We start from the raw sequence: 27,794 nt of genomic DNA, 5'->3' as shown, positions 1-27,794 counted from the left end.
ACTTCTATGAGCCTTACATTAGCTTCTAAGTTCTTGTGTTTATTCAAAATGTTTTGTTGAATCCAAAGCTTATTGTTTGGTATAATGACAATGTTAACTGTATTGTTGGTTAAAAAAAAAATTCTACATTCTACTATTCTACAGCAAAAAAGAAAAACCTCTGCTTGAAACAAGCAGATCTTTTACGGTTTGGTTTGTGTTTAGACTCATAAATAACACTTCAAATACTTGCTGAGTGAGCAATTACGCTTTAACTACTTTCAATTTCAATTTTATTTATTGAAATTTCAGAGGTGAAATTGTACAGTTTTACAGGTCAGTTGTAATGGTCCGTGGTATCATTTTTTTTTATTATTAAAAAATAAAATGAGCATGAGAAGATTAGTTATAAAAAGAGAAAATAAACACGTAAAAAAATAAAACATCCAAATCCATCCCTATCCTAAGACAAACATCATACATACATACATAAACAAAGAGCTTCATATGATAAGTTTCTAACTGTCATATTTCTTTATATTCAGACATGTGAACAGAGACAAGTGAGTCATTTCCAGTACCTCAGCTGGCCTGACTATGGCGTTCCCACCTCAGCAGTGACTCTCATTGACTTTCTGGGAGCTGTGAAGAGACAGCAGAGGAAAACAGTGAAGGCTTTGGGGCTTCAGTGGACTGGCCACCCACTCGGACCTCCGATGGTGGTCCACTGCAGCGCGGGGATTGGGAGAACAGGTGAGGCCACGAGAGTATTTTTTCCCAAAAGCTTCTGACCCTTTTTCAGTTTGCCATTTTCTTCAACACATTATTTTCAAGTGTAACCCCTTCATGCATAGAGGTCACTAAAGTGTGCAGCACTTCAGAAACTACCTACTCATAATGGCGTGAGGCTTCGATGCAGTGGTTACTCATCAGCCACTACAGTGGATGCTGTTTATCATTTCATGCACTGACTTTCAGCGGCAAGGCTTTCAAGTGGGAGAACAAAAAGAGTGAATCCAATTTATTCCTGCTAAAATATTTGATAAGAGAGACTCCTGCCTGTAAGGACAACTATGAGGGTTTCATGGAGCTGAAAACTCGTGCAATCGCTACGTTCCCCTCCCCCCCAAGTGATTTATGATTTGCCTTGTTGTTGACAGGTACGTTCTGCGCGCTGGACATCTGTCTGTCCCAGCTACAGGACGTCGGTTCACTCAACGTGTGTCAGACGGTGCGGCGCATGAGAACACAGAGGGCCTTCAGCATCCAAACCCCCGACCAATACTACTTCTGCTACAATGCCATTTTGGAGCACGCCCAGAGACAGGGCCTGCTCCCAGCCAACCAGTGAGCTCCCGACCAGTCCAACGAGCTTCGGACCTCCACCGCGGATGTGTTCGTCCCAAGCCATCTTGCGCGACCAATTATCCCAGAAGAAGAAACCTCCTCGCAGTGCCCGTCTAATCGAAACTCTGCCATTCCTCTCGGGCAGGCCAACACAGGACAGTAACAATGGAAGGCCTTGATTGTTGACATGACATTTTAATGTGATTACATGTTGGGCAGTCGACAATGTGATGTTTTGTTTTTTCTTTTGCTGAACATATCTTCACAAATACGTGGCAGAGTGAAGCATCTGCCAACAACTGGTGTTGTAGCGTGCGTGCGTGCGTGGTGGCACATTGGGTGAAGAGAAGTAAGGTTGTTTCGCCTTTTCCATTTATTTATTAGTCACTGGTGGCCCCTTCAAGGAACACTTCTCCCCCCAACATAAGTTGGTCTGCAGCTAAAATAAATATCCTTTCTCAAACTTATGACCACCACAGTCTAATAAAAGCTTGATTGTCTGCTGCTGCTGAAGTGCAACCAAGTGTATCCTGGTAAAATAAGAGTCCATGTTTGTTTGTTTTTTTGGTTTTGTTTTGTTTGGACCGCCAACATCATTTGCATCATTTGTCTAAAAATAAAAAATAACTTCCATTTTTTTTTTTTCCTGAAATCCCTTAGTCCATAACATGGATCCAGACCAATAACACTGATGATGCAGGACTTACCAACAAATCTATCTATTTATGCTAAGTATAATACATTCTACAGATATTTGAAAATGAATTTGTTTGCATTACGATTCCCTTCATGCAAATGCTCTGTAGCGCCTTGTCAGCAACTTTTCCACTCGGAAGCAAAAGCACTGTGTTACACCTGAATTAATGTCGGTCAAATATTTTCCACTGATGGCTGATTTCTTTGCGTTTGTTTTAAACCATGACAGACGTAAACAGCGAAAACAAATCTGATAACTTGCATTGCAATTTCTTGGACAAATTCTCCTGTATTCTTACTTTAACTAATTCACCCAATCCACAAAATGTTCTCGCTGTTTTCACTGAGGTATTAAACGTTCATTTCAACCAGAACCAAGAATGTTGCAAACAGGAAGTTTGATCTTTACTCAAACGCAGTAATCATGTGGTGGCGGCGTGTCTCAGCCAATCTCCCTCCTTGGGGAAAAAGAGAATTGTGCCATCCAGATATATTATTGGTGGAATTTTTGGAACATTGACATGGAATTTCTGCCCTTGTCGTCACTATTGAGCAATTTTAAACTGGGTAGTTGTGTTCTCCTTTGTCTCGTAAATGCTGCATCCACCATAGTACATTTTTAGACGGTACAAGCTAGTTTCACCTTTTGTTGCAAACAACCAACCCCCTTTTCCTTTGTGATGCATTCAGCTCTGCCGGTTAAAACACATCCAAACTGAGATGCCATCTGACGCCTGATTTGCCTTTATTGTATCTCTCAATGAGTCCACCTATAGCCAACGCTTTCTGTTTCACCTACATAATGACAGTGATGTCTGTCAGACGTGCCATCTTGTTAAAGTGGTCATGGGAGAGCATTTCTAAGATCCCCAAACCCACATCTTGTGCACACATCCTCACCGGTTCGTGCTGCAGTGACTTTGCCACTTGATCAGTTAAGACCTCATGAGTAGTGCAATACTTTTTCTTTTTTTCTTTTTTTAAACAAATCACGCCTTAGCACTTTGAAATAACTTGTTCCCAATGTGCTCCGAGATTAGTCATTGTGGCGTTAGGATGGGAGGATAAATGCAACGTACATGTTATTCTGTAGGTCTTCGTGTGATGCTGGGATAACTTGTTATTGTAAATTAAGTGGTGCATATAAAACCTAATGGCATTTGCTGTAACCCTCTGCATAGAGTTTTATTTGGACGTATCGAAGAAGGTTTCACACGGAAATCAGAAATTGGTGATGGAATAGTTGAATAAATAAGCACAAATCTGTGCCTACACCCTATAAAGTCCTTGGGCTGTCAGACATTTAGGGATATTTTCATTGTGGTTAAGCTCTATAGACTGTGGATTGTTACCCGTGCTTTCATCTGGACCCAGTATCTTGCCATTACTCTAGAGTACATGTACAAAAACTGCGTCTGTGTGTCATGCATTACGTTATGTTGTTGTCAGGTTAAAAAAAAAAAAAATGTCTGCTTTACTACAAAATTCATATTGAATTTGCTTGTGGCAAAGCGTTTTTAAGTCTGCCATCCTCATGTAATCTGATTTAAAATTATTTTTCCTTTCAATGGTGGACACGAAATGTGCTCTATTTTATTTTTCTATTATATTCAACAACTGTTTTCTTACGATTACCCAGAATTATGCAGTTATCTACATTAATTTTATATTTGTTCTTGTTATAACCTATTACTTTATCATTCGTATGACTATTGATTCAAGCTATACTGTATCAAATACAAACTACTTCATTGTGAACCTTTTGTCAAAGTTGTCTGATTTGGGAGAGCGTACAGATTTCTTAAAGAAAATCCAAATTCAGCCATACATGGTGGCAGAAATTACATCTCATTCCATTACAATACATGTGTTTTTAACTTACACGTCGTTTTTCTATAAACTGAGGGTAGTTTGTATATATTTGGTTTTAAGATCTGAAGTTTTACTTTGGTTTAATGTCGCTGCCCTGAACTTCATTTCCAATAGCTGAAAGCAGTTTTTCACCAGGACCATTGTAGGACATCTCCTACAGTATTACCTGACCAGAGGTCAACAGAGAGTGACAGGAAGGCAGCGTTCTCCCATCAACTATCGATAGAAACCAACACCAAGAAAATCTTCATTTTCAGCATATTTTGATGGAAAACATACATATGAAGAACTTTTACTTAACATTGAAGAGTGACAAGGACATTCATGAAATGTCTTTTTTTTTTTCTTCCGAAAGCTAGAGTTATTGTTTCAAAAACATAATCCCATTTTGCTGAAGCTGACAAGCACATCGACTAGACGCAATACCTCAAGCCTCATAACACCACTCTGCACCACATACTGGAGTATTGAATCACTCTGACAGCTCAGTGGCCTTCAACCCAACATGACTTGAGATGACCGCTGATTATCAAAGCTGTCAAATTGTTAGAATTCAGAAAACCAAACTGTTGGCAGACTGCACACAATAAACACTCAATGGTGCCTCACGATGCTGAAATTCATATTACTTTAAGATTGTTTTTTCAACCTGTTATGCTCCTGAAAAATATATTTTTAAAGCATTTTAACCAAGAAAGTCCTTAACATTTGCATTTAAGTTGGTCGTCTCTCTTTTCTAGACATTAAGAATGACCAAATACAAGAATAAATGAGGGGTGGAGTTACAAATGGGTCTAATAATTATGTTGCGAACAAGTATTAAATTAGCAGGCCTCAAATTTCATCAGACCTGATGCAGAATATCATTTCTGAAGAAAGGTGGTCAAAATATGGTTTTTGATTATAAAAGTTACTGTAAAACATTTTATTTCAGCCATAGATTCACTGATGATCTGGTACTGCTATACTCAATGATTTCCTGTCACCTCGACTCTTAAACTACCCCGACTACTACCGATTCTTATACAGTATATACTGGGTATATATATATATATATATATATATATATATACACACAGTATATATATATATTTGCTTCTGTTCATGACAATTAATGACTCTTTGCCTCTCCAATGCAAAAAGCATTTCAATAGTTCAACGCATTTAAAATATAATATGTTGAGGATTAACTTATACTGTATTTTACAAGAAGGTAAAATACTTTGATTGGCATTGTTTAGGCAGTGGTATGATTACTTCATGGACACATTACTGTGTTATTATAGCCAATACTTTGGTATTACTTTGGGCTAATTTCCAGCCGATGTTCAGTGTGCACTTCAAACTATTCTCCTCTTTGATCGATTGATGCTATACTTCCCTAGATGATCATACAATACAGAGACATGTTTTTAATAAACCCAGTGAAGGGCTGGAGCTTGAGAAGAGTCTCGATCTGACATAGTTGAGGCCACAGTGGGAAGCTGTTTAAAAGTTCTATCAGGGCCAGGGCTTGTGCCACACACACCTAAAGTTATACCTGAATATTGCTTTTATTTAATGTGGCATTCATATTGGATCGCATTAAATTGCACACTTGTATCGAAAAAATAAAATGGCTGGAGCCTTATTGGATTTTAAGGTTGTTTTTTTTATCTATTTCATTTGCACATTTGCATCTGGACTACAGCGGACAGGATGAAATCTGATTACTCCCCCAGAACTGTCCCCCATAAATTTCCCAGAGTGCAGAGATGTGGGGAGGAGATGGCATCCAGCACTTGAGGCTTTATCTGATGCAGACGGGGCTGTTTCGGAGGAGCTGCCTTGGTTTTAGCGGGTCATATTTAAAATAAAGTGACGTTGACGGCGGTGTGCGCCAATGCCAGCGGAGGGGGGCGTCTCCAACTATTTTGTTACAAACACGAATCCGGAGTAAGGAGTCTTTTTCCTGGGTATGTAACAGCTGTTTAAACTATATAATATAAAGAGTATTGCTGCTAGAATAAGCGGGCGGTGGTGAGAAATGAATCGGAGCGCGCTTTGTGCTTAGTCGCGCCTTTTGTGTGCGCTTTCATGAATTGGAGCGGGGCTTTTTTATGCTCGTAAATAGGCAGAAACATAACGTGGTAGATGAGGGGGGGAAAAATTCTGCAGGATGTCATCATGTCGGCTGGTAAACAGTCTCCCCGGGCTGTGCGGCGCTGATCGGAGGCATCCCGCTGTCTTGCAAGTGGGAACATTTGGTCTGCAGCGTTGTGTTGAGCGCGTAGCGCTTGTTTGCAAATGTATCTGTAGGGGGAGGGAGTTGTTGTGGTGAGGCAGGTTAGACATTTTACTCCCGACTGTTCAAGTAAACAAAGAATATGATTTGTGTGGGAAGCCCGCGGTCGTCCTCCCTGTTTGGAGGCGAAATGTGGCTGTTGTGGGGTGTTTTGGTTTTTTGTTGTTTATTTGTACGGGGTGGTGGAGCGAGAGGCGGAGAGAATGGCGTGGCTCCGATGTTTCCACACGGCCGTAGTTCCCGTTTGGTTTGACTTTGGCATTGTTTAGTAAGGGCAGCCGGATCGGGCTCCAGAAGCCTCGGCAGAATCTTCCTCGCTCCTTCCCCCGCCTGCAGGCCGCTCTCTCCCCGCGTCCGCCGGCGCGGCGGTGGCCGGATGATCCGTTTTAGTGCCGCGGACTCTTTTGTTTGGAGTCTGCAAGCCTGCGTCGACCGACGCACTGTGCAAAGGGGGCGAGGTGATCCTCCGAGCTCCGCTTGGAGAGAAGGGGGTGTCTCCTCAGCCCGCAGTGCGTTGTGTTGCAATGCTTTTATGCGCGAAACTTGACTTTGCTTTTATTGGCTCTTTAGTGGAATAAAAACCGGGGGCGTCGTTTGGTCAAACGCTGTTTTCGATCAGCTTTTATGAATATGCATGCAATCGTGTAGGGGGAAACCAGTCAGGATCGTGGAACACCGTGAGTGTGTATTCATGTGTGTGTGTGTGTGGTGCAGCCTACGGTCGCTGCTGAGTCCTCCCTGCCTGGGCTGGAAGGAGGAATCCCGGGCTGGTGTTGCAGCTCCGCCTGTCGTGGGCGATGGTTTATTTTGGAAGTTCCACCTTTTGGGGATTTGTAATGGCGATTCTGCAGGATGATTGGCTGCTGTGTCGTCCTTAACACATCCAAGGGGGCGGGGACACCAGTGCAAAAGCAGGGTCCAGCCCACCGAGTCACGTGTCACCAAAACCCAGGAAGCGCCTAATGATGTGGATGGAGCTCAATCCGTCCAATTGGGGGGATTCATGGTGGAATGACAGAGTACTCGCTCAATCTCGAATGAGAATCTGCCGAGTCTTAAACATGTTGAAGAATATATTGATAAAACCACAAACTAAACTTTAAGGACAGTGTTTTGGAATGTGCACCACATGAGTGCAGGACAGGTCACTTCTCTTGACATGGATAGAAGTTCAGTAAATATGAAACCAAACTTTATACACAGACATTCACAGTCATTCCATTAATGAGAAAGTGTGAATGTTTCAGCCTGCTTGGCAAATCAACTTAATGGAAATAAGTATGAACTGTTATGTAAAAATGGATATGCAACTATGCTACATTACAAAGCTGTCCTCTGTGAAGAAACACAGCAAAAAGGCTTCCCCAAACTTTTTTCTAATCAACCTAACAGCGTGCTTACATTTGACTTTAATCAAATGACTATAAACTACCTTCTGTCATGCAATTTCTTTTGCAAACCGTGCTTACATAAAATTAAAAGTATAGTATCCGGTTCTGGTTGGTAGTATCTTACACTTTGCATTGTAGGTACAAGTCCTGTAGTTTCTGTTATGTTTTTACATGGTCACTATAGGAGTTACTATAAGCTTAATCTTTATATACATGCAGAACTCTACATAAATGCAAAGAGGCAGATTTACTATGTGGATAACTTGAAGTTTGGGATTTGATATGTAGTCTGTTGTTGCATATTTTATCCTATTTCAAAATGTTAGTTTCTATTTGTTGTTTTTACAGAAACCCAGATGCCGAGCTGATATTTACACAACTATTACCTGTAGTGCATGTAGAGCAAATTTTTGCCGCCATGAATGCATAACATCAAAAAACAACAAAGGTGTGGTTTACATTTTGCAAGTGGATACTATTTATTCAATAAACTTGATAAGAACAGACATACAACATAGTATTGTGATCAGAATGCACTACTACATCATTACCATACTTAAAACTTGTATACCTTGTTGTTTTGCTTACACTCACCCCAACCTGCAGGATAGCTATAAAATGCAAATCCCTTGAAGACAAACATGGAAAACATTCTGTGCTAAGTAATTCCCAAAACGTTTAGACATTACTTGCGAATGAATAAAACAATCATGAAATAAACACAAGAGGAAAATATTGCGGACTCAAAGCTATTTTGTGGAGTCTGCAAAAAAAAAAAAAAAAAAAAAGATAGTGTCCATCAATATTGAACATTGACTTTGACAAAACGGCAGGAGAATGTTGAACTTTGCTGTTCAACCTCCTGCACATGATGCGGGCTGGAGACCCAGCTCAGCATTGTGGCGCTCTAAGTCAAGTCAAACTGGGCGTGCTTGGCAACTGCGCGATAAACTCTTGATTGACACCTGGAATGTGCAATCAGATCTCTCGCCCCGCCCTTTAGCGAAACCTCCGCGCAAACCCACCAATAGTGTCTCTCCGGGGGCGGAGCTATCTTCAAAAACCCCACCTCCCTATACAGCTACCCGATCGGAGATTGTTTTCCTCTCTCTGGTAGATTTTCACTTTGTAGCCGTTAAATTGTTTATTTTAATTCACTTTCTACAGATAAGTTGATACCCAGACCAACATCGCTTTGGAGCCCTTTGCAATCGGAAGTGTAGCGGTCAGCCCACGAATAACGGATTATCAAATCATCTGCGAACTTCTGCTGGCTATTTGGTAGAGGGGTGAGTTCAGCTGGATTCATTCAGCGAGCTAACGTGGCTAACTACGGTTAGCAGTGGAGTAAACTAAACAGGGGGGTCCGCGTCCCTTCTCCCATTAGAGAGCACCGACGAACCGAGCGTAAAAGGTGTTTCGGTAATACGGTTCCCGACGGTCAATGGGTCGCTGCGAATGCTCCCTTCCAGCCCCGGACGCTGCTCGGGGTCGGGCTGCCCATGTTGTTTACATTAGCTCGCAAGCTAACTGGCAGCTCGACAAAACAAGTTCCGGGCGAAGTTATTAAAATAAACACGGCGAAATGCTCCGTGCATGGAGGGCAGTGGGGCGGCGTGCCGTCCCGCCACTTTCCGCGCTCACCTGGTTGGAATGGAGAGTGTTCAGCCGGAGTCCTGCGCCACGCTCCAAATGGCGGGCGGTGGGGGGGAGGCGTCGTGCTGTAACTCGAGGTCGGTGCTTCTGTTGCTAGGCCACAGACGGTATGTCGAGTCGCTGTCTTCGGCTCTTTAGCATGCGGCGGACATAGCCGCGTCCGCCCGGAGGCGCCTATAACGTTACTGCACCGGGCATGGACGGCGGGTCTATAAATACCCTGGCCTGGTTCTCCGCGGGCTGTTTCGGAGCGGGGTTTTGCTGCTCGGTGGAGCTCCGGTGTCAGTGGAGGAGGCGTTAGTAACACACGGGCAGTGCAGTTTGGCATTGTGTCACTTTCAGGCTTTGAGATGTAATTTGTTTTTTTTGTTGTTGTTGTTTTGTTTTTTTGTGTGCGTGTGTGTGTGGGGGGGGGGGGGGTCTTAGCTTTTATGTGTTCATTTCACGCGGAGCCGTTGCTGCCTCCGTCTCGAGGAAGTTGTGAATGGTAGGCGAGCTCCCACGTTCTCACAGCACCTGTTTGTTGCACCGCTGACGTAGAGCGGCGGCGTCTGATTGGCTGCGCGCGGAGCCTGCGAGTTTTATACATTCACAGATCCTCTGCAGTGAGGGCATTGCAATTACAATCAGAGGGAAACAGTAGCACCCTGTGCAGCCAGGCATTGCATCTATATCGACACTAAAGTCAGCTTCACATGGATGGTCTGACTCCGAGTCTTGTTCTTTAGTTGTTTTTTTTTCATTTGCACTAATACAACATTTCCACATGAGCAGAAAGGGGAGTGTAAGGGGAGACAACTCACTTTCTACCAGGAAAGACTTTCAAAACTTTGTGGATGCATCGGTGGGGTTCAAGGTTTAGAAATAGAGAAAAAGAAAAGAACAGATCACTTGCTTTCAGTCGAACAGTCCGGGAGTATAAATATATATAGAGAGTACAGCAAAGTAAATTCTTTCAATCCAAAGAAAGACAATAATCAGTCAAAGTGGCATAAATACACACAAGGTGCACAGTTTCCCCACAATTTGTTTTGCCAATTGGCTCGGTTGGTAGAGTGAAGTCTCTCAACTGGAATGTTGTAGGTTTGAGTCCCAACATCCCTGTGTTGAAGTGTCCTTGCACAAGACACTGAACCCCAAACTGCTCCTGATGGATGGATTGAGTGTCGTGCAAGGCAGTCGCCTCCATTGGAGCTTCAATGTGAACAGTTTAAAGCACTTTGTGGATTGTTCAAGCAGTGGGAAAGTGCTATATATGTGAAATCATTTTACTTCTCCTACATTTGGTACACTTACAACCTAATGTACAGAAGCTGCTGTTTCCACATTTACCCATCCTATGTCTATGATGAGGCACAGCCGCATTCCGGGTCAAGGGTCATGCTCAGAGAGCCACAGTGGGGACCTGTCCACTGTGGGAATCAAGCCCGTGAGCTCCAAATCCCAAGTCTGCTTTTCTAACTTCTAGGCCACCACAGACCCAAATTTTTATATTTTTTCCCTTTCTACAAGGTTCATGACATGGCCCCTAAATGCATCCACCCAGTTTGATGGTTGTAATAAACTTTTTCTTGTATTTGCGCTCAATTAAATGGAGGATTTTGTGAACATTTTTTAATCAATTAAATTTTTATTTTATTTTTTATGTCATCCACACCTCGTTAGTAATTCTCTCCGTGCGTGTGCACTGCTCAGTCTGAAGGCACATCTGTTTTATGTACAGTTCAGGGCTTGACATTGTGGGTGAGGTTCAAATAAAAAATGTAATCAGACACCTGAATCCAGTCCACAGGGGTGCTCAGAAAAAAGACTTCACTCAAAATATCACATGTAATAAAACTGACATGCGCGATCCCTTGACAATAAATCATCAAGGTCCTGAGTGGAGGACCTCGGTTAACTCTTTGGCTTCCCTGTGCTGCTAAAAGCTTTGGATGTTTTATCAGCGCCGTAGACAGGGACTGTTGTTCTGGATCAGCCAAACAACAAAAGTGGCAAGCTGGCACTGTATGTATCCATAAATTAACAGCAGAAGTTGTAAAGAATTATTGCCATATGTTCTTGGACAAATTACTGCATGAAATCGAGAGGCAGGATTAATTGATCTGGATACGTTTTGACGGAGGTCTGCCACAGTGTCGAATGACCCCCATATGTTGCTCTCTGTTTGCAGGTCTCACAGCTCTCACGAGAATGAGTTCATAATGAAGCGTCGTCTGGAGGATCAGGAAACGGTTTTTGCGTCCCAGCAGCGGCGCCTCGCTGGCAACGCTGAGGCTTTCCAGCATCGCGTCCTGGCCCCGGCTCCAGCACCCGCTGTGTATGAGGCCGTCTCGGATAACATGCAGCCCACAGCAGGCGTCCAGTACTCCGTCCCACAAGGATACCAGGTACACCCTGTTCACCCACACTGTTCATTCACTTCAGGTGTGTTTGAAAGCACTGGATGGTAAAGAGTTAAAAGTCAGCTGTGCGTATTCACTTTGTTCTCCAACTCAGCTTTTCACTCTCACCCCTCGTAGTTGCTGCCTGTCAGCTACAATGAATGAATTAAGTTTTTGCCTGTATCAGCATATCCTACTTTGTATGAAGATGGATTGCTGTGCACTCATTTTATACGGCAATTCCTCTTTTTATGACAAGGTCACAGTGCCAGCTGTCAGATCACTTTTCAACTAGAATTTTTGCTGTTAGCTGCCATCTTAATGATGCTTCTCTCTGCTTTTCCAGGTCCCCACGGTCGCCCAGAACAGTGGCGGGCATGGTCACACCCCCAGCCAGGCCGTCCATGGCGGGTCCCACCACCACGCCCCAGCAGTTCAGTCCCACGGGCCCTCGGTGATGCCCGGCCATGGTCACACTGCTGCTCCTCAGGCCTCCGCACAGGGCCAACAGTTTCAGAGGCTTAAGGTTTGTTAGCACTCATTGGAGAACTTGGAATCCTAAGATTTTATCAATTTATTCCAGGCTATTTTTGTTGTTTAAGTCCTCAAAAACATGATTACTTGCACTTTTCCCCCTCAAATATAGATTATTTTAATCTTTCTCGAACATGTATGTGTTTGAGAAATTGTCACATGTCAAAACACAGATTTCAAACACATTGTTTTTCTTCAGTTATGATCCCTGCTGTACACAGATAAGGCCGTGCTGTTATGCCACACAGTGACAGCCAACAAATTGGCGCACTGCAATTAATATGATGCAATGGGATTATTTTTTTTTTCTCTTTCCTAACAGAAATTGCAGAGGTGTTAATATTATCAGTAATATTGGGCACAGTGGTGCGGTGGTTAGCTCTCTCGCCTCACATCAAGATGGCCTGGATTCAAATACTGACTGAGATTTTTTGTGTAGAGTTTGCATGTTCTCCCATCTCTCTCGCCCATAATCAGCTGTGATTGGCTCCGGTGCCCTGCTACCTTGAACTGGATGTAAACAGAAGTTGGATGGGTGGATGAAACATGGGAAATTCATAAACAATTATCTGGAAGTAAAAGGAATTGATCTACACATGTTCTTACAAGTTTTGGGGAGAAACATCATATGGGTCTTTCTTCACAGTTAAGTAGGGTTGTGACTGAATTCAGATTAGTTTCGTTAAACAACTTAGATCAGGAATGTCGAACTCATTCCAGCTCATGAGCCACATAAAGCCCAATTTGAGCTAGAATGAGTTGGATTAATGATTCCAAAATAATCACAACTCTGAATGCTTTATATTTGTTATAGTGCAAAATACTTGGAACATTTTTAACATCATATTTTTATAAAACTTGAAAAAGTTAAGCTAAGATTCAACAATTATTACAGCTATTGCAGAATTCAGTGAAAAGTCATTATGCCATGTTTCTTTCAGTTTAAATGTGACTACCTGTACATTGGGCTGCTTTTATATATTTTACAGCCCTACCTTGGTTCAGTGTAAAACTACACTTAAATTTGGGTTGGCTGTTCAAAGTAATTTTTGAATTGTTTTAATATTCATTTAGTTATTGTATTATTTTATCACTTTTATTTTGAAACTGCCACTCTTATTTAGTGAGAGGAAAAGTAGGCGGGGCATCCAGCAGGTGGATGACTTTAAATACTCACTATAGCTGGGTTTCGCTTTGCTTTTTTTTTTTTGAAATCCAGTTTCAACCTCACTGCTGCCTAGTTTGAATGTTTTTACTCCGCTGCTGTTTTTAGGTTCCAGGGAATGGTTTTAAATGTGTTCAAAGGGACAGTTTTTTGAAGTTTTTTCACCTTGTTGTGGTTCTGTTTGATGGGTTTAATCGTGGAAGAGCTGCTGTGGATACTAGAAGCTTTGTTAAATCGCTTCTGGGTGATCACATTTTCATTATTTTTGCACGTCTCATCAAAATTAGCTGTCAGTATAAATAGCCATGCAGATAATTTACTATGAAAACACATGGGGGAATTGTGAAGTTTATTGAGGTAGCAGACTCGCTCCTGCTTGTTTTGTCTCCCGGTCAGGATGCTTTTTAAAACCTCAATAAGAACACAGCTGCACAAAGTGAGCAGATTGTTAAATTATATTGACTTCTGAAATCTTTGTCCCCAAGGTGGAAGATGCTTTGTCCTACTTGGATCAAGTGAAACTGCAGTTTGGAAACCAGCCTCAGGTCTACAACGACTTTTTAGATATAATGAAAGAGTTCAAGTCCCAAAGGTGAGCCAGTTTTACTCAGACTTTGTATTTCCAAGTGTGCACATTATCCATTTTGGTTCACATTTTTCTCTCCAGCGATTTATGCTGTACACTTATTTACACTGTATTTGTAGCTTGTGTGTTATTGCCTGCAAGAGCTGAAGTATGAACTTTAAACTACAAACCCTCTCAGGACACCTGATGTTAGTTAATCAGAATGATTCTTCGGGACTTGTTTTCTGTGGCTTCTCCGAGTTGAGTGAAACGTTTGCTGCTTTAAATGAGTTACCTTCTCCCTGTTGTTGTTTCCAGTATTGACACTCCGGGGGTCATCAGCAGAGTGTCGCAGCTCTTCAAAGGTCATCCTGACCTCATCATGGGGTTTAACACTTTTTTGCCTCCGGGATACAAGATCGAGGTCCAGACCAATGATCTTGTCAACGTGACGACGCCGGGTCAGATCCACCATATCACCCCGCATGGCATTTCGGTGCAGAACATCCCCATAACGGGACCGCCTACCCCACATCTGCCCCCGGCCCCCACTGCTGCAACCACCAGCGTCCCGCCTCCTCCCACCCAGCCCACCCCTGCTAAAATGAGCAAGGTAAGAAGCGAGTGTGGAGTGGGAGCTCACTGATGGATTGTTTTGAGTTCAATGTATTTAAATGAACTCTCAAACCTTTCAGCCTCTTCAGCCTCAGGCATTGACGCCAAGCAGCCAGAGCAATCCGTCCATCCCCACGTACCCCTCCCCCCGCTCCCCGCCCATGCAACTCCACCCGCCCCTCAGCGGGAACTCCACGGGGCCACCCATGCAGAACAACCAGCCCGTGGAGTTCAACCACGCCATCAACTACGTCAACAAGATCAAGAACCGCTTCCAAGGCCAGCCTGACATCTACAAAGCCTTCCTGGAGATCCTCCACACGTACCAGGTCAGCGCCGCAAATGGAAGCGTGCACAGTGTTACTTCAGTGCTGTCTGGAAAATAATTAACAAGTGATCATATGTATGCATATGTTTGTCCTCTGCAGAAGGAGCAGCGTAATGCTAAGGAGGCTGGAGGCAACTACACACCAGCCCTGACGGAGCAGGAGGTGTATGCTCAGGTGGCACGGCTCTTCAAGAACCAAGAGGACCTGCTCTCAGAGTTTGGGCAGTTTCTCCCCGATGCCAACAGCTCGGTGGTGAGAATAGACTCAAAACAATCACTAAGTTTTCCCACCGGAACCAGCCTCTCAAACTACCAGAAATGTGTAGCGTAACTGGATATAACTAGTGATCTACTCAGTTGTGTTGTCGATGCAGTTTTAACAGTATTTGTTCTGTATGTTTCTACTTACCTGACTCCGTTTTCTGCACCTACTTCTGCAGCTGTTGAATAAGACCACAGCCGAGAAGGCTGAGTCCGTACGAAATGACCACGGTGGCACTGCCAAAAAGCTGCAGCTCAACAACAAACAGAGGCCCAATCAGAACGGCTGTCAGATCCGCCGCCATCCCACCCCAGGAACGCCTCCCATCAAGGTACACACATATAACCGAAGTTACCAGTCCTGGCTGTCCTTTCATTTAGGTCTGTGAAGTCCTCCAGCTGGTGGTGTAATTATTGTACCTGTGTGTCTTTGTTGCTGTTGCGGTAATGTTACAGAAGAAGCCGAAGTTGTTGAATTTGAAAGATTCCTCGGTGGCAGAGGCCAGCAAGCATGGGGTCGGCACAGAAGCTCTGTTCTTTGATAAGGTGAGTTAATATCTTCCTCTTTCTTTCTTTTTTTTTTTTAAAGGCTTGCGGTCAGTATTCCTGCACGATGTTAACATGGCTACATTTCCTAAATGTTACATGCAAAGTAATGAATGAGGTACTTCTGAAAAAGTTTTATCCAACTATTGTCAAAAGAACAGATGTTGTCAAGTCTTCATTACAAATAAACACAACTGTATTGAAAGATAAACTAATTATGCGTATGGAGAGGCTTAATCTTAAATCAGTTGGGTTAAAAGTGCATGAACATAATTCATAAAGTAACTACTGACAGAATTGAGACATTTCTATACGATAAAGATAAAACTCAGTTAGACCCAGTTTAACTGATTCCAGGTATTTACTGTAACAGGTGCAATGAAACATTAATCCAACAGCAATCTGAATTGTCTTAATGTATTGCTGTCCTTTTATATTTTAATTGTTACATTTATTGTAGGTACGCAAAGCCTTGCGAAGTGCAGAGGCCTATGACAACTTCCTGCGCTGCCTGGTCATCTTTAACCAGGAGGTGATCTCCAGGGCTGAGCTGGTGCAGTTGGTGCTGCCCTTTTTAGGGTGAGTTGCTTCAGCCGCCGCTCATGAGCGGGAGTCTTTCTGCAGATAAAACTGTGTTTCATTTTCTTTATCTGCTTTGACTGTATCGTATAGAAAATTCCCCGAACTGTTCAACTGGTTCAAAAACTTTGTGGGATATCGCGAAATGTCCCACATTGAAACGTACCCCAAGGAGCGGGCCACCGAGGGCATCGCCATGGAGATCGACTATGCTTCCTGTAAGAGACTAGGCTCCAGCTACAGAGCGCTGCCAAAAAGCTACCAGCAGCCCAAGTGCACGGGAAGAACTCCACTCTGTAAAGAGGTGAGAGACGAAATGACCTCAAGCGTGCAGAAAAATATGAGCTTTCCTTCACAAACTGCGCAGCATGAAGAATTTGTTGTACTCTCAACATCTCATCCACTGTTTTTTTTTTTTGTTGTTGTTGTTGGTTGTTGGGAGCAGTGTTGCATAAAAGGTGCACAGCTTCAGTGTGGCTCATTTTTCATTCCTGAATCCTCCAGGTCTTAAATGACACCTGGGTCTCCTTCCCGTCCTGGTCTGAAGACTCCACGTTTGTCAGCTCCAAGAAGACTCAGTACGAAGAGCATATCTACAGGTGTGAGGATGAGAGATTTGAGGTAAGAGAAACAGATATAGATATAACAGTCTGGAGCTAGGAAAATGTCATTTAAAAAAAAAAAAAATAATAATAATAATTTTACCACAGTTGGATGTCGTGCTGGAGACCAACCTGGCCACAATCCGAGTCCTGGAGTCAGTACAGCGGAAGCTGTCCCGCATGTCTGCTGAGGAGCAGGCCAAGTTCCGCTTGGACAACACGCTGGGGGGGTCCTCAGAGGTCATTCACCGCAAAGCCATCCAGAGGATATATGGAGACAAAGCCCCCGACATCCTCGATGGCCTGAAGAAGAATCCTGCCGTTTCTGTACCCATCGTGTTAAAAAGGTAAAACTCTGAATTGTTTTTTTTTGTGTCACCAATTGTCCTCAAATTTATGTTTTTGGATTGTGGGAGGTAACTGAAGAACAGGGGGGAAATCCCAAAGCGCATGCAGGGAGAACTTGCAAAATCCAGAACGAACTCGTCTAAGTTGCAGAAGAAAGTCATTAAACATCACCTGACTTCACCGGCTTTTCTGAAACAGGTTAAAGACGAAGGAGGATGAGTGGCGGGAAGCCCAGCGAGGCTTCAACAAGATCTGGAGGGAGCAGAACGAGAAGTATTACCTCAAGTCTCTCGACCACCAGGGCATCAACTTCAAACAGAACGACACCAAAGTGCTCCGATCCAAGTCCCTGCTGAATGAAATCGAAAGCATTTACGATGAGGTACTCTTTAAGGTCCCCCACGTCTTAGTTGTCATTGTAATCTTTTTAAATTTGGATGTTCGTATCAAGTTCTTCAGTTGTTTCAAGACTTAACCACAACCTGACCAATATTTTTAGGTGTAAAGTTCTTTTGTTTACCCAGACTCTCCACTGTCTCCTGTGGAGCGCCCCCTGCTGCCAAACATGCTGCTTTTTAATGTTTGGCGGGGGACAACAACTCCTCACAAATACTTATTTTATCTTTGTTTTAGAGGGGTTACGAAGGGAGCAAAATGTTGAAATGAGAATGCCTTTAATTATCGCCTTTTCTGAAGATTAAAGCAACAATAAAGACAAGCAAATGCAATAATTAGAGAGAAGAATATGTAAAAAAAAATAAAAATAAGATTGTGGTCGTTTCTTAGATGAGATGTTATGACATATTTTTCCCATTTTAGCTCCGGCAGATTTTCTTTTCAGTGTCTGCTTTATATATCCGATATATTTGAGTCAAGTCAAACACTAGTAGGGAAGAAAATGTGGTAAAAGAGGAACCATCCAAATAATCTTTTTCCAGATTTACAGGTCTACTGTCAAAATATTCCATGTGATACTTTACTTGACCATGTGCAGACACAAATTGACATTCTCCGAGTCTCCAATGTTGACCTTATTTGACCATTTGCAGAATTTTACAGTTACCGCTGCACTTTGAGATAAATCAGTGACCTGAAGGGGCTGTTTGATGGTGAGCTGCACTTCAATAGTTCTGCACATCAATGAACCTGTTCCTCTTTACAGCGCCAGGAGCAGGCCTCTGAGGAGAATGCCAACCCGCTCACGGGCCCCCACATGACGCTGGCTTACGAGGACAGCCAGATCCTGGAGGACGCCGCGGCGCTCATCATCCACCACGTGAAGCGGCAGACCAGCATTCAGAAGGAGGACAAGTACAAGATCAAACAGATCATCTACCACTTCATCCCCGACATGCTCTTCTCCCAGCGGGGCGAGCTCTCGGACGTTGAGGAGGAGGAGGAAGAGGAGGAGGAGCTGGACCTGGAGGAAGGCGCCTCCAAGAAGCACAACGGCGTCCCCGGCAGCGGGAGCCCCTCCAAGTCTAAGCTGCTGTTCAGCAACACGGCGGCGCAGAAGCTGCGCAGCTGCGACGACGCCTACAACCTCTTCTACGTCAATAACAACTGGTACATCTTCCTGCGGCTGCACCAGACGCTGTGCTCGCGCCTGCTTCGGCTGTACGGGCAGGCGGAGCGGCAGATCGAAGAGGATGTGCGAGAACGAGACTGGGAGAGGGAGGTGCTCGGACTCAAGAAGGAGAAGAACGACAATCCGGCCATCCAGCTGAGACTGAAGGAGCCGAGTGAGTATCAGCCAATTATTTTCTTCCCCGTTTGACTTTACTTTTGCTGTTTTCAAGAGCTTACATCATATCAGATAACAATACTGACAGTGGTGTGGATCCACAGGCAATTGCAAAAAAACCTTGTTGTACTTTTGTGCCACAGCTTTATTTATAATTTAATGAGATGCTCATTTCTTGTATGACATCTGGCTGTAACCTTTTACTTTCTGCCACCGCACCCCCCACCCCCCCACCACCCCTGAAGCTATCGTCCAGGTCCTGCCTCCCCACCAAATGTTTCAACGTTGTTTGTTCTCTCCAGTGGACATCGAGGTGGAAGATTACTACTCTGCCTTCTTGGAGATGGTTAAGAACTTGCTGGATGGTAATATGGAGGCTTCTCAATACGAGGACTCGCTGAGGGAAATGTTCACTATTCACGCTTACACCGCCTTCACCATGGACAAGCTCATTCAAAGTATCGTCCGGCAGGTAAGATCCCGACTGCAGATTCGTAAGCTGGTGCTTTGTTTCTTTAAGCAGCAGTAAGTCACCAACGCCCTCCTTCTTCCCTCCAGCTCCAACACATCGTGAGTGACGAGATCTGCGTGCAGGTAACAGACCTGTACCTGGCGGAGAGCCTGAACGGGGCCAGCGGAGGAGCCATGTCCACACAGTCTTCCAGGAGTTCCACAGAGGGAATCTACCAGAGGAAAGCAGAGCAGCTCATGTCCGATGAGAACTGCTTCAAGGTAAACATGTCGTGGCTTTAGAGATATTAATAATTGTTAGAGTTAATGCTTTTGTAGTTTTGGAAATGTGTAAGCGAGTTCATTGAAGCACCCGGGGAAAGTTTAAATTCCATTCTTTGCTTTTTCCAGCTGAAATATATTAAGGGATGATTTCCAGTTGCCTCTGACATCATTCTTAGGTCGGGAATTCCAAACTCATTCAGTTGGAAAAACCGGGTTGCACCAGTTGATCACAACATCACAAGACTCTGCATGCATTCATGCCAGCATAATTCCCCTAATAATCTGGGATGTTGTTTGAAATTTCAACTCAATGTATAGGTTTGTTTTTGTTTGCATGCCCATTTTGAATCGGAAACCAGCAATATGTTTCCAAAATACTTGGGCCAAAACAAGAAGAAACCAAATTGTGTGGTGCTGCTTCTAGTTGCCTCTTGGAATTCACAACAATGAAAGTCCAAAATAACACTGCAGCAGAGCTGCATATAGGGGCGACTGGTCATAAGGGGTGGGTGGGGGCAGAGCCCCACCTGGTGTCACCGGAAAGGACTGCATGCAACGTATGTTGTTAATTCTTTAAGATTATATATTTTCTTGTCTGTGAATAGAGCTTCCTCCTAAATGGCATATGATTTTGTGTGAGGATTTTATTTCCTGGTTATTGGCTGTGTTTCCTCCTGATCCACACCGATGGTTCCATGAGTGGGACTCCCCCTCTCTGACAGTGCAGTGTGAATTGCATGCAATAAAAATGTAAGTCCTCAGGCTCCATTCATTCAGATCACAGGGTTTTTAAGCCTAGTGGGGCTTGAAGCCCGAAGCCCCAATAACAACGTCATTTGGCAGCTCAGAGCTGATTGGCTGGAGCAAGTATCCGCTGCTTGATGGGGCAAGTCGTCACAAATGTAAGCTTATGCACGGCTGGAGCAAACGGTTAAAAGTCCAAATGAATTGGGTTGTTTATTTACTGGTGTTTAAACTCTTACTTTAGAGGAGAAAATGGAGGTAACTGGTTGTAAACTGAGTGACACGGTGACAAAACTTTTTTAATTATCTTATATGTACATTAACTCACTGAGAGTACATCAATTTGCTCATAGACTAGTGGTAGAAATCCTGTCATGCAAGCGGTTGACCCAGGTTCGATTCCTGACCTCGTTAGAAAAAAACCTTCTTTTTTTTGTGGTTGATCGGCTCTCTTCAGCGCTCAACTTTTTCCACGGGACCGGTGCCTGTGCGGTTGTCATAATGTCGTGGCTAAAAAGTTGTGCACCCACTTTTCTTTGGTAATTAGTGGTGTCACTAGACCTGAAATAAAATCTTGCCTCAGCAAGTATTTACATTTAGAAATGCCACTGGCTGCATATACAGTGTTGATGTTAATATGGCACGCTGCATGCAGCCGCTTTGAAAATGAACGGTGTTTTTACTTGAAGCTGCCCTGGATTTACCGTAAGGATATGGACCTAAAGTTGCTACAGATTGTGGCATTGTTTTGTTTGAGTGATGTTCCAGACCCTTCATGTTGTTCGTGCCATCTCACTCTGCTGGTGTTTCAAATCTAATTCAGAGGATTTCTTTCTTCCCCATTTTATCTGTGAGACTCTGAACGTTTACAGGAGAAGAGTCATGAGACTTTCATTCAAAACCTGCGCCAGCAGCTCAGGTGCTGAACTTTCAATGGCTCACACGTTGTAATTAATTTCACTCTCACACTTGTTGTTTTGTCGCTTTCCCAGGTGATGTTCTTGAGAAACCGAGGGCATGTGCAGCTGACGGTGGAGCTGCTCGACACCGAGGAGGAGAACTCAGACGAGCCCATGGAGGCAGAGGTGAGACACTGTTAATGAGCCTGAAAGCAGTCTAATTTAAGGTGTCTGCGCTGAGCATTAGCAGTGTTTTGAAACTGCTAATTGCAGCATTATTTTCTCCAGATTCACGTTGTGACCTTTAACCTCATGTTGTGTGTTAATATGCAGCACATGTTCTTGTTCACGCCAGTGAGGACCAGCTGCTTGCGTTGTAATCCCGTTTGAATATTTGCCTTTTTGCGTTAAACTTTCGTTTTGCGTTCGCAGCGCTGGTCGGACTACGTTGGACGCTACTTGAACCCCGACTCCACCTCTCCCGAGTTGAGGGAGCACCTCGCCCAGAAGCCAGTCTTTCTTCCCAGGTGAGTCGTCCCATCTGCTCGCCAAGCTTCGCATTCCAGCACAAGTCCAACTGACGAAACAATTACCCATAATCACTTTGTTTTTTGGGGGTTTTTTTTCAAGCTGCTCTAATCTGCTTCTCTGCACTTCTGCACCAGGAACTTGAGGCGAATCAGGAAGTACCAGAAAGGCCGCGAGCAGCTGGACAAGGAGGCCTGTGAGGGGGGCAAGAAGTCCCTGGAGAAGGAGAAGATGGAGTGCATGTTCAAGCTCAACTCGTACAAGATGGTCTACGTCTTCAAGTCTGAGGATTACATGTATCGACGCACTGCCCTGCTGCGAGCTCACCAGGTATGTTCCTGCCTTCAGACCTGAAATCTCACTCGGCTCCAGTTCTCCATTTAGCTGATGTGCCCTGTGTATTACTGCCACTTTGAAAAACAAGTGTTGCGTTTGCCTCGGTTTGGCAAACAGTGTACACATAACATAATATTAATATTTTTGTTAGAAGAAGTAGCACTACTTTATTTTCGTCTTTTAACTATTCTCTGCCTGTCCACTAGAATTGCCAAACTGCGGTTTTACCTCATTTGACTCTTTGTGTCGAATCCTTGTCGACTGAAGTAAACATTAGTAACTCGGTTGGTAGAAGTGCATCGTTTTGTACCACTAATATATGAGATACAATATGTTTTCAGATTTGGATGTCGTGGGTGTAAATACAAACAAATTGTAAATCTGGGCTGCACCATGGATTATATGCAGATTTACAACAAAAAGCCTCCCAAGTTGAAAGTAAAAAAAACAAAAAAACATTAAAGCTTTAAAACTCGCTATGTTAAAATATTAGATTTAAACTTGTAGTGGTTTAAAGCAACTTCTTCTTTCTATACTAGTTTCAGTGCAACAACAAAGTGAGTCCAGTATTGTAGGTTCCAAAATTTTACATATATTTGTGACCGATACTTAACTCTTTCTGTGCAATAAGAACAGTGAGACATTTTTGGCTAATAGGTTTATCCATCCTTGGATTTCCATTTATTGAAATTTATTGAAAGGAGAAAAAAATCTCAAACGGGAAGATTCCCTCCCACTTGCTGCCACAAGATGGCAGTGTTGTCCCTTATCCTCAGCCATACCCAGGATTGACCTAATCTGCAGCTTTCCTCCGTAATTAAGCTACTTTTTAGATTTTTTCCCAGCATGTTGGATTTGACCAGACCTCATTTTGTAGCAATGAATCAACAAAAAGTCACCAGACTGATGACTTTATTTAACTTTAAGCTGGATGTGGGTCAAACATGTCGACCTCAATCGATCTCTTACTCAGAAGTAATTATTGACACAGCAAGTCAAGTCAAGTGAAGCCGATCTCTCAGATTTAGCACAAACAGTTCATACAGCTTGATTTTTGCATCAATTCCAAGTTCAGAGTTCCTACATGCATGAAACATTTCTTTTTCTATATATTTTTGTCATTTAAAAATGGCACTTAATTGCAATTGTCTGATTAAATGTGGATTGGTTTGTGGTGATGAGTGCTTTGCATCTCGCAGGTCATTGGTTGTTTGTGCATTACACACATGGACCAGCTATTTTTCCTGTTTTCATTATGCGTCATGAAGTTTAACTTCCTTGTTTCACCACAGTAGTGTAATATCCCTAATGTCACGCATCATAAAAAAAACTATGTGCTGCTTGGTTTTTCAAAAAACAATCTATAAGCACCTAATATTTTGCAAACTTTTTTCAGATAACAGGGCTTGAAATGCTTATTATAAAAAAAAAAACACAACAAAAGTAATAATAGTAATTCTAAAGACAACAAAAATATAGCTTTTACCAGAAAGACCCGAGGGCTCATTCAGATATACTGGATGTGTGTGTATGTAGGTTTGATTGGATAGATATACTTGTATATTGCAGTATGACCAGCCCCCATCTGTTGAGAAATATTTCTCTTTTGCAGCTTTAGGGAACATGTAGGCTCTCATCCCATGTGTGGAGCTCCAGGTTTAGTCTCTTGATCGTGACACATTGGATCACCGCTGTTACAATGAGACATTTTGATTTATTGTTTTGCTCCGACTTTTCGGTTTCTTGAAGTGAACAAAATATTTTCAGATGTTAAAACGACATATTCATTTGTCTTTGATCATTTTGCTTTGATAGGGTAAATATCACAGTTTAGCTGATTCCGCTTGTAAAAGTCGTTTGAATGCAAACATGCCGCTGATGGTCGCTCTACATCACACTAAAGTTCTTTTTAATTGCACCTCTGTGGAAAAGTTCTCTCTGTGTCTCCCTGCATCAGTTGGATGACACTTTTCTTTTTCTTTTTTTTCTTTTTGTTTGTCCTCGCCATCCTTCAGTCTCACGAGCGGGTGAGCACGCGGCTGCACAAACGCTTCCAGGCTTGGGTGGATTCGTGGGTCAAAGAGCACGTCAACCGCGACATGAGCGGCGAGACCAACAAGTGGCTGATGGGCGAGGGACGCGACGGCCTGCTGCCCTGCACCACCAGCCGCAACCCCGAGATCCTCCACTTCATGAACATCAACAAGTACCGCGTGAAGTACGGCACGCCCAGCAAGGCGCCGTAGCAGGGAGACGGACGGACTCCTTGGGGGGGGGGGGGGGGGGGGTTTGGTCTCAACTTTAACAGGTCAGGAGGAGAGGTTGGGGTTAGACGTGTTTTTAAGGCTGACATGGGAGCACAATTAAGCTAGCTACCCTGTACGTTGCCCCGGGGCGGCAGGATTACAGATTTTTTACCAGCGTTTTTAGCTGGGCCCCATTTCTTTTGCAGGGCCTTTCGGTGCCAAAACTTAGGAATGGTCTTGTTCCGGTCGCAGACCTGAGCTCTTACCAGCAATCAGAGCCACGCCACAAACCTCCTCAAGCCGTTGTCTGTTATCTTTTTTTTTTTTTTCTTTTTTCTTTTTTCCTCCCCCAAGTCTCGACAGGATTTGGTGACTCACATGGCAAGTCTGTTTAGAAAAAAAAAAAAAAGAGTGGTGCTTTTTGTACTATCTAACAACCGCAGCTTGAGTTCAGCTTTCCACCAAGCATCTGGCCCGAAGCCATCAGGGTGAGATGAACCGTGCAGGGATTCCTTTGTGACAGTGTTATTCTGTAGAACAATATGATGGACAAGTGCACTTATTTTAGGAGTGGGTGGGGGTGGGGGGTGGGGTGGGGTGGGGGAGGAATGTTGCAGGAGCTTTGGTTGAAGGTTTTGGGAAGGGAGCTCAGCGAGGGTCCGATAAGACCTGGTTCAGACATTCCTGCGTTGCGGCCAAATCGCAATCATTGATCTTCACTAGACGGAAAGAGGGTCACACTTCCTTTTTTTAACCCCGAAACCCATGGCAGCGTCATTAGAAACTGTGCCTGAGTCCCAAACTGTATTGTCGGGTTTCGAGAAGAAAACACTGTTGGATCTAATGTAAAAAGCAAAAAGCCTCACAACACTGTTTGGTCTCAGACTGTAAAATTGTATAGCTTGTGAATGTCAGATACTGACATGTATTCCAGTGTATGTGTTGTGTATATATATTATATATAGTTCTATTAACACACACAATCCTCGCCGCCCTGGGAGTCAACCTTTTTAAGATGCCCTCCGCCAATACACCAGCTTGTAGACACACACACACACACACACGCAAACAGAAACCCGCAGCCGTGCGCGTCTCGTTCTGGGAAGACTGTCCGCAAAAGCCGCTCCTGTAAATACACTGTACATAGTCTCAGACTTTTTATGACAGATCTGTGTTGTTGTGCTAGTAATACTTTCCAAGCTTACTGTGGACTTTACTGATAAATGGCTAAAATTAGTATGTATATGAAAAAGACAAATGCAAGACCATTTATTACCGTTTTTACCAAAGGGAGTTGATTATAAAAAAAAAAAAAAAAGGAAGAAAAAAAAAAAAAGAAATAGCTGTTTTGGCCCCCTTTGTGTTCCCTTCATGTGTTTGCCTTTTTAATTTGTTGTAGTAAAACCATTTGGAGGGAGGGAGCGCGGACTAGAAATGTATCCAGGCCTTTCAGTTTTTATATAGGGAGACTTTTCTGAATGTGACATTTGGGTTTGTTGGGTAAAGAAACACTGCCCCCCCCACCCCACCCCACCCCGCGCCCACCACACACAACCCCCCACCTCCCCTTCTTGACACACGACTCCATCCATGGTGGATGGTGGATGGATTTCACTACAGCCTCACCCACTTCCCTTCTCTGGATAGATTTCTGCTGCAGACTTCGAACCCTCACCTCCTTCCCTCCCTCCCTCCCTCCCTCCCTCCCTCCCTCCCTCCACTACTACACACACACACACACGCGCGCGCCATATTTTTGATAAAGGAAGAAGTCACATGAGCATGTCTTTAGTCCCTTTATTTAGACATTATTTAAAGTAATAATAAAAACATTTGTAGCCTATGGAGCTCTTCGTGGAGTCGAGTGATTCATTTGTCTTCTTTGTCCGTTGGCTCTCAGGTCATCATTTCAACGACACAAAACACTTTATTGTGTCCCCCTCGGGGGGGGGGGGGGGGGTGCAAGTTGAGAAAAAAATCGGAGTTATTGGAATTTGTAAATAAGAACTTGACGGTTCTCTGCGACTTAAGGAGTTCGTCATCACAAGCTCGTTTCAAACGGTACACAAGTAGACAAGAGCACACAGAGGAATCCTCACAGCGAAACTGAACAAAAATATGAATCAAATTAAAACCTAGTTTACCACACGTGATGGCAAAGTTTCATACTTAACATGTGTAAAATATCAAGTAATGATATTCGCTATAAGCCAAAACCCCACAAATCAAACACTTTAGGAAATATTTCTATTGTATATAAATTAGTAGAAGCAACGGTTTATCTAGCACAAATCAATGGATGATTAATGTCGTGACGAGGCCTAAAAACTAGGAATATGTGTATCTTAATTTATGAAGGCTTTAAAACTTATGGCCGCTTCTCATAGACTGTTAATGCTGGTGCTAAATTACAAGCATTTAGTCTTGCCAAAACTAACACACAGCAGTTTAACTTAAGAACTATAAAAAGCTCCTTTAGTGGAGTCTCACAGTACTGTTATATACCTTGTGATTATGATGGGTCAAATTTAACAGTTTGAATTTGAAGTTTTTACATATTCCACTTGTGGGAGTGGGAGCTGCTCTACATGCTGCCTCATTCGGGTAACCTTCACCATCACCATCTTTACATTTTCGATATAGACGACACTCTCCCACCAAGAATCCAACAATAGAACTCCACATCATCACTTTTACAAATATACACTCAAGCAGAAAGTTGGCCACCTTTGGTCATCTGAAATGTTTCTAATCAACGCCCTCTACCTATTTCAGTTATTGATCTGTCCCCGGTAAGTCTTGGAAGTCCATCATCGAAGATGATTTTCCCCTTAATGTCCAGCAGAGGGCGACATCTCTACATCCTCTACCGGGAGGTCAGTCCAAACATACATTTACTTCACAGTACAGGTGAGTAAGGTATCTTAAGTTCACGTGTTTGACATATGGGTTTATCTAATTCGCTTCGGAAGGACTTCACATTCAATGAAAGATTTCAGCAGTTTGATGCGTTAAACATTAGTTACAAGGTGATCTTTACATAACTCATCAAGCAGAACTCCGCATCTCTTTTTCACACCTAAAACCAGCATTTTGTTTATTTTTAAGCAGTTAAATGTAACTCGCTGACGATGACACAAATCCTAGACATTAGTTTGGTTTTGTCCTAGCTTTTAAAAGTAACAGAAAGACGGCAGAATGTGAGAAAATGGGTTAAAAACAGGTTAGTAAGTCCTGCTAAAGTGGGAATGTGTCAAACCTAAAAGCAAATATGATGTTTGGACAATATATTTTAATATGAATATTTGCCACAAAATGCAGCAGAATCATAAAATAGACACACACAAAAAAAAACCAAGTCAAACTGCTCCATAGCACATTTGATTAACAGACGCAGGAATCAGATGCAA

General features: G+C 43.2%; 2 protein-coding genes across 2 annotated transcripts in view; both read left to right on the top strand.

The window, feature by feature from the left end:
* Window positions 1-3,778, top strand: part of ptpn9a (protein tyrosine phosphatase non-receptor type 9a) — a 28,699-nt gene extending 24,921 nt beyond the window's left edge. Inside the window, exons 12-13 of the mRNA XM_080475117.1 lie at window positions 525-732; window positions 1,140-3,778. Coding sequence (XP_080331243.1) covers window positions 525-732; window positions 1,140-1,330 — 399 coding nt within the window. The 3' untranslated portion in view covers window positions 1,331-3,778. The remainder of the gene's footprint in view (window positions 1-524; window positions 733-1,139) is intronic.
* A 4,956-nt stretch (window positions 3,779-8,734) lies between these two features.
* sin3aa (SIN3 transcription regulator family member Aa) lies at window positions 8,735-26,099 on the top strand. The gene is made up of 21 exons (XM_080476178.1): window positions 8,735-8,858; window positions 11,399-11,615; window positions 11,956-12,135; window positions 13,794-13,900; window positions 14,192-14,486; window positions 14,569-14,817; window positions 14,917-15,069; window positions 15,257-15,409; window positions 15,534-15,623; window positions 16,084-16,202; window positions 16,296-16,506; window positions 16,707-16,823; window positions 16,913-17,151; window positions 17,351-17,534; window positions 18,315-18,894; window positions 19,199-19,368; window positions 19,455-19,628; window positions 21,368-21,460; window positions 21,707-21,801; window positions 21,940-22,132; window positions 24,154-26,099. Exons 2-21 carry the CDS (start codon window positions 11,430-11,432, stop codon window positions 24,382-24,384), a joined length of 3,819 nt encoding a protein of 1,272 aa, XP_080332304.1. The 5' UTR covers window positions 8,735-8,858; window positions 11,399-11,429; the 3' UTR covers window positions 24,385-26,099.
* Window positions 26,100-27,794: the final 1,695 nt, after the last annotated feature.

The sequence above is a fragment of the Lipophrys pholis genome (assembly GCF_963383615.2).
Source record: "Lipophrys pholis genome assembly, chromosome: 11".
Lineage (NCBI taxonomy): Eukaryota > Metazoa > Chordata > Actinopteri > Blenniiformes > Blenniidae > Lipophrys > Lipophrys pholis.
The sequence above is the reverse complement of the archived record's forward strand: the minus strand, read 5'-3'. Positions and strand labels throughout refer to the sequence as shown.

Coding starts and splice junctions, on each gene's coding strand:
- sin3aa (XM_080476178.1), top strand. CDS start 11,430: ATGAAGCGTCGTCTGGAGGATCAGGAAACGGTTTTTGCGTCCCAGCAG. Junction 16,203..16,295: donor TTGGTGCTGCCCTTTTTAGG/GTGAGTTGCTTC, acceptor TGTATCGTATAG/AAAATTCCCCGAACTGTTCA. Junction 19,369..19,454: donor TTCAAAGTATCGTCCGGCAG/GTAAGATCCCGA, acceptor TCTTCCCTCCAG/CTCCAACACATCGTGAGTGA.